This window comes from Protobothrops mucrosquamatus, unplaced genomic scaffold (assembly GCF_001527695.2).
Source record: "Protobothrops mucrosquamatus isolate PMUCROS unplaced genomic scaffold, P.Mucros_1.0 scaffold1727, whole genome shotgun sequence".
In the NCBI taxonomy this organism is placed as follows: domain Eukaryota; kingdom Metazoa; phylum Chordata; class Lepidosauria; order Squamata; family Viperidae; genus Protobothrops; species Protobothrops mucrosquamatus.
This window is the reverse complement of record NW_015387874.1, coordinates 193,578-200,611: the sequence shown is the minus strand read 5'-3', so window position 1 is coordinate 200,611 and position 7,034 is coordinate 193,578. Positions and strand designations below refer to the sequence as shown.

Here is a 7,034-nt window from a genome sequence, read left to right as displayed (position 1 = left end):
GACAGTCCTCATTAACAATATTTGTTATTGAATCTTTAAACATGCTTCTTCTTAATGGGTTTTGAATTAAAAAGGGCTTTCAAATCCCAAACCCAGAAGCTCAGGGTCATATTTGTTATTCCAACTTTATATCTTTGCATATTGGTATCATTTAAAAATACCTAAGCAGAATTTATTTGTACAGTATAATGTTTCTGGTATTTTACCTACTCATCTAATCAGATTCATGGCCATTATCATTGTTTCAATTGTAATCTGAAGACCACATATTCTGAAAATATGAACATAATGGAACTTACCAGCAAATAGAAGAAGTTAAGGTCAAGAGGCAAAGAGTACTTTTCAAAGCTACTCAGCAGACTATAGTGGTGCAATGATTTAGCTCACTTACACTAGTGGTATGTAATGGACAGCAATAGATATTTAGATTCATAGCCTTATTCTTTGTTCCTAAATCTCATTAATATCAATAAATCTTTTGTAAGCAAGTGTGTTTATGATTACAACTTTAACATATTAAATACAATATATTAGATATTGGCATAAACAAATGCCATATTTGTAAGCTTTATAAGCTTAGTGGTTGTTTAGCTTTTGTATCTGTATTTTATGTGCATGATTTTAGATGTTCGCTATGCAATAAAAAGAGGCTTCACAATGATTAATATTCTAAAATAAATGACTGTCTTTCTATTATAGTTTAAAGCTGTTAACTAAGAACTTTTTCTTCAATCCATTGAATTTGAAATAGATACAAGAGAACTCAGTGCAGTTAATTAATGTGGATTATATTGCATTATTCTATTTGTTGGTAAATAGTTGGCCTGACTATTAGTGAAGTGTAGTAAAATTATATTGCCTGCAGAGTTCTTTCCTTTGTTTTAAGCTTTATTTTATTCTTCTGCTGTTGTATAATAGTTTAAAAATAAATTAGATAGCATGAAAGCTTCTCATATAGTATTTTCATATAATTCTAATTTGAAATTCAAGTGTAACTGACAATACAGGCATGTGCAGACATTTCATACATAGTTTTACACTTTAGATTTACTTTTTAAATTGATCGTATTGTAGTGTAACATAGTGTAGTGTAAGCATATTGCTTATTTTGAATCAACTCATTGTGATTAAGTAAACAATGTTTGGTTGCAGAATCTAACAAAATATATAATAAAAATAATATTAGTCAAAAGTATATACATTTATATTGAGATAATTATTTTAAAGCAATACTCTTTTTTAGCGTTTGTGAAGGTTTTAGATCTGCAGCAACAACTTATTCAAACAGAAAAGGTTATTAGATGTTTTATTCTCTTTCTTGTATTTGTCAAAGCCTTTGCTTATCCTCTAAGCAATTCTTATTTATGCTCAAAATATTAAGAACAGATTGTACTCTGGTGTGCTTTCCTCCCTTTCTAATATAAAACAACTTAAAAAAATGTAACCAAGTGAATGCTTTTCTCTCTAGTGTGATCAATACATGCTGTGACAGAGCCTTCCTATTATTATGCACCTAGTTACTCATTCCAAGTCACAGTCAAGGGCCTTTTAACATTCCCCCCTTTTCCTTTTTTTTATTTTTGGTGAACAAAGACTATGGCTGAGTTCACACATCAAGCTAAGTCAAAACTAAGCAAACTACACTATGTTTACTGCAATGTGTGAACCAAGTATTGCGGATTGTAAACCACAATAGACTCTTTCACAAGGCTGCACATGAGAGTCTTGCAACATTGGTTCCTGTCTATCTTGCAATCTCATCTGAATTCCAACTGTCTTCACTTCTACCTCCCATTTTTTATTCAGTCATTCTACAGGAGAATGTTTCTTCCAAGCCTGCTGTGGGATTGCCACTTTTTACCACTTGTGCCAATAATCACTGTGAATCAGAGGCCTTAGTGATCAGTTGGAAAATACATTATCTAAGGACATACCTCAAATAACTGTTGCATATAAACATCTTGAACTGTTGGCAGTTTCCAGAGCAATGAAGGTTTCTGGTTTCTCTTCTGAAGTGATTTTATCCAGATTACAAGTTCTCCACGCTACTTGATATAACTATGGATGCGATGCATGACATAGTGTACCTGTTTGTCAATTACAACAATCCCAGTTGGGTTGCTTCACCTGGAAATTTCATTTGACCTCTCCACACAAATGGGAATTCCATCAATAAATATTTTTATAACAGTCCAGAATATGCAATATCTGTTGTTGAGAAGGATAAAGGTAATAATGAGAGAAAATGCTCATCCGAGGGTTAATTTAGTATGTGCTGGTATAAATTATGTATGCAAATGATTTCTAGTTCTAATTTCTTTAACTTTGTGAAATATGTCACAATACATATTGAATGCATACCTGTGTGCACCATCATGCAATTCACATTGGAATAAGCAATATTGTGTGAAGAAAAGAAAAAGAGTAAAAAGTTGGGGGGATAAATTAAAGGTAGAAAATAAGAAAAAAGGAGAAAATAAGAGAAAATGAGGTCTAATTTAAATCTGGTATGTAGCAACACCATTCACTATATATTCCAGCATTTTTCTGTTCTTATCAACATCCACGCTCTCACCAAATCGATACACCAATTCATATATTGCTTAAGTTCTAGCCTCTCTTTCTGAGATCATCTTATAATAATCTTCTAGAATTATGATTAAAATTGTTTATTGTTATAACCACACACATTAAAGCCTAACTGATTCTGACTTGTAAAACTGAAGATTAGACTTAATATGTTTCTGTCGTTATTGAAACACCATAAGCATAGTCACTCTTCCTATTGAATCTTACATAATAAAGTTCCAAAGAGCCTTTCTCCAGTGGGGATAATTTATTTATGTTTTTATTTTCTTTCAATTACTACTTATTTCCATTTCAAATTAAATGTTCCTTTTGAAAGTCTCTGACTCCTTATCATATGGTATGGACGAATTGTTAATAAACACAAACCCAAGTATCAAGAAATAGCAAGAATTTTGTTCCTTTGAATTCTAACTTGTGTACAGTATCACAAAAGTGAGAGTATTCTTCATATTGCTTCATACCTACTTCTGGTAGGAAGTAAATCATGTTATCAGTAATAAAATAAAAGTAGAGACAATGCACTTAGATTAGAATACTGGTTCGGTAACTGGAGGGAAGTTATCTTCATTCAATCAAATTGTATTCAGTTTTACTGTTCTAAATAAAAACTGAACATTCATTATCAACGCAAACTGAAATTGAAACAATTTGTTTTTTTGTTTTGGGAACAAAATGAAACCTGTGATTTAATCCTGTACATATGTATTAAAATTAGGCCATATTGACTTCATTGGGAATTACATATGAGGGTCTGGGAATACATTGAAATCACTAGAGGATAATTCCCATGTTAGAGAATAATCCCCAGGCACACAGTAGGATTAATGTCTAAATATACTGTACATCTTTTGAATTGTATTGTAAAGGACTTATCTTGGCCTTATGGAATTAGTTTCATATGAAGTTTTGCTCAACTCAACAGCATCCTTTATTTTTTTTATTTTTTTTACTAATTTGGATCTCAGGCTTGACTGTGAACTTTGAAAGAACTTGAGAGAAAAAAATAAAGCTGAGTGGAAAATAGCAGAATTTTGTAGAGAAATATATGACATATGCTTAATGATTTGAGAAACAGTTAAGGGGGGAGGGAAACCATTCAAATGTTTTGCTCATTGGCAGGGAGAAGCAGAACTATATCTGAAATAAGTAATATTTAAATAAAAATTCATTATAGTTCTCACTCTTTTTGTCCCCTCTGTCCTCTTCCCTCTCCCCCCCCTCTCTTCCTCCCTCTCTCCCCTCCCCTTCCCTCCCCCACTGAAAATCTCCTGCCACAGCGATTGCATTTGCCTCCAGACTTGTCAGACACAGTGAGCCGCACAAGCAAACAGGATCTGGCAGCCTCCGCCAAATTGCTGAGCACAGAATGTAGTGCGATGGCCATGGGCGAGAAGCACCTGGACTTCTAGTGATTTCAACTTAGCAGCTTCACTCCAATTTATATGACACTCTAATTATGACTGTTAATGACTTTCGTAAATATTTTTCTTCATCGTTGTGACCCAGCAGTCCTTCAAGAAAAAAAAATGTTACTTGCAAGCCTCGTATCTTTCCATTCTGTTATTGTTATGTTCACAGGTGTGGTGTTCTGACAGTAAACAAATGCACTCTGTATTGTGAGAACATTTTAAAACTAAACTGCCCTTTGGAAGAATTAATTTCTATTGTCAAAAACTGGACTTCTGTTATAGGTAAAATTCAAGATAGCAAAAGAATTTTAAATGTTTACTGGAACGACTGTTTTTGTAAATCAATATATTAAATAAAATAAAGAATTATTTCGAGTAAGTTATTTTGATATCAAAAGGGGTATCTCAAAAAATACTATTCAATAAAATATGACAAATTCCTTTATATAACTGTGCACAGGTTGTTCTATACCAGTGGTAACTTAGTGAAGGTGTTTTATTGTGAACATTCACATTAAATAATGAGATTGTCATATAGGCTCATAAATATATTAAAATGCATAAATGAAATTTACAAAACACCTAGACTTTTTTTTAATGAAATTCAAAATGTAATAATAATCCTAAATAACTGATGCCAACCTAATGAAATTGTGTCAACAGAGTAAAATTCAATCTGACAGCTACATTAATATTAAAAATCAAAGCGAGTGAAATGGAGCTTGGAGAGCAGAGAGCAGAGAATGTATATGGTGCAATAGAAAATAAAACTGAAACTTTCATATTTGTGAGTGTGATTGGTGTGTCTATGTGTTGTACACGTATGCATATTGTTTGTAAGCTGCCCAAGGTTATGAAACATAAAATGGGGAATTATATAAATTATATATAGATATATGCACACGGGCACACACACACAAATGCACCATAAACATATTCATATTTCTCACGCATGAAATGAAAATACAAACTATATAAATATGACAAAATGTATTTATTGACAATAAAACCTGCATATTTACATAGAAGTAATGTACCAAAGGGATTGTTTGGTGAATATCAGGTAGCAGGGACCCTACAGATTCATTTTAGATGGTATCCGGTTTTAAGACTATTAGGATCTTATTTTAAATCATTTCTCTATAATTTCCATCATGTTCACTTTGGATAGTTCAGATCATACTTCAGATTGTAATTTTATAGATATAAAAGCAATGTGCCTCTTCAAAAAAAAACCCTTAAAACACTGACTATAATAATGTTAATGTATTTTGATTGGAATGAAATTAAAGTGTTGGTTAAACGGTTGACTTTATAATGCTGTAAGTAAAATGGCACACTTCAACAATTGCTTAATATGAATGTCAATCATTTTTTAAAAAATCTACTGTACTATAAACACATAGTGTATACAATTTTATTCTGAATTAGAATAACTGAATCAATGTCAGCTATTGCTAGGATGTCAAATCTATCCATCATATCTTGTCATTACCAGTTTATTTTTCTGATCATAATTCTGACGCGTTGCAGTATTTTGAATTAAATGCAAGTACTTAAATGCATTTAAATTAAATGCAATTCTTTAATTTTTAAATATAGGACATAAGTCCTACACTCGTGTCCATATTGTTACATATGCATCATATGAGAAAAAAAATCTTGAAACCAATATAAAAAAATAAAATGGAAATTCTTTAGGCTCAGATAGTTAACACTCCTATCAGTGTAGAGAGATATAAGCTTAACCTAAATAATATTAGAGAGATCTGAATTTGCTTTAATATATGTACACCAAAATTGGGGAAATGATGGCAGATCTGCCAAGTAATTTGAAGAAAAACAATGAAAGCTTTAATATACCTTTTAAAGATATGAAAAATAACTTATTAATTCCTCTGAAAATGTAAGATTCCAATGTCTTAAATTGTACTCAAAGCTGTATAGTCAGTCTTATTTCATGAAAGTAGACTTTTTGTTGTTAAAATAATCTCTCACAATTAAATATTTATAAGAATAGCCCCTTTGATTATTAATTATATTAAAACTGTGATCCTAATTTTGAGTAATGGTAAAGTACCTGGACATGATGGATTTCCTGATGAATGATACAAAGTATTTTCTGGCACAGCTGTTTTTAAACTTACATTGATTGAATATGCGCCATCAAGTTGTTTGTGTATCCTGGAGGCCACATAGACTTTCTACATGATGACCTATCCCAAATCTGGAACTTAAGCAACTGCGCAGAGTAACGGTGAAACTGATTCCGGTAAGTAGAACGACCAGTAAGGGAAAAGAAAGGAAGGTGGAAAGGGTCGTAATCAGTATAATGAAAAATATATTATTATAAAACCTTCTTCTGTAAAACAATAATAAAAAATCACTTGGAACGGTCCGTTTGTAGTATATACAAGTTAAATCCGAATAGCGGGACTGGTTATGTCTTATCAAGATATAACAGCGGTTGTAGCAAATAAGAGTTCTAACAAAAGGCATTATTAGATTTTTTTAAGGATTGACATGGATCAGACAATATTTTATTTACAGTAAATCAGATTGATTTGAATAACGATAGAGAATATCAAGCTGTGATTATATCACTGAATGCTGGAAAAGCCTTTGGCAAAAATTTTCAGCAATGTATGTTCAGTATTCTAGCTAATTTAAGATTTTCTGAAGAGTTTATACATTGGATCTGTATTCAAATGTACCTTCTTCATTTTCTTCATTTCCAGGCATTCCATCAACCGAGGGCCCGGGGTAGGGGCGGTGGGGTAGCGGTCATTATAAGGGAGAGCCTATGTCCGAGGGAGACCACTGTGCCTCAGATAGACGGTGCAAAGTCCCTCCTTGTGAAGTGGGGACAAGGGGTACAAGTGGGCCTGTTGATTATATACCTGGCTCCCTGCTATGTATCAACGGCCCTGCCTGAGTTGGCTGACGTAATAGCCGGGGTGGCGGTGGAGACCCCCAGACTTATAGTCATGGGGGATCTCAATCTGCCATCTGCGGGCGAAACGTCGGCGGCGGCTC

General features: G+C 32.8%; 1 protein-coding gene across 1 annotated transcript in view; it reads left to right on the top strand.

Annotated features, from left to right (window-relative positions):
* The window catches only part of ELP4 (elongator acetyltransferase complex subunit 4), a 159,369-nt gene extending 153,578 nt beyond the window's left edge, over positions 1-5,791 (top strand). The window contains exon 11 of the mRNA XM_015822932.2: positions 3,867-5,791. Coding sequence (XP_015678418.2) covers positions 3,867-3,998 — 132 coding nt within the window. The 3' untranslated portion in view covers positions 3,999-5,791. The remainder of the gene's footprint in view (positions 1-3,866) is intronic.
* Positions 5,792-7,034: the final 1,243 nt, after the last annotated feature.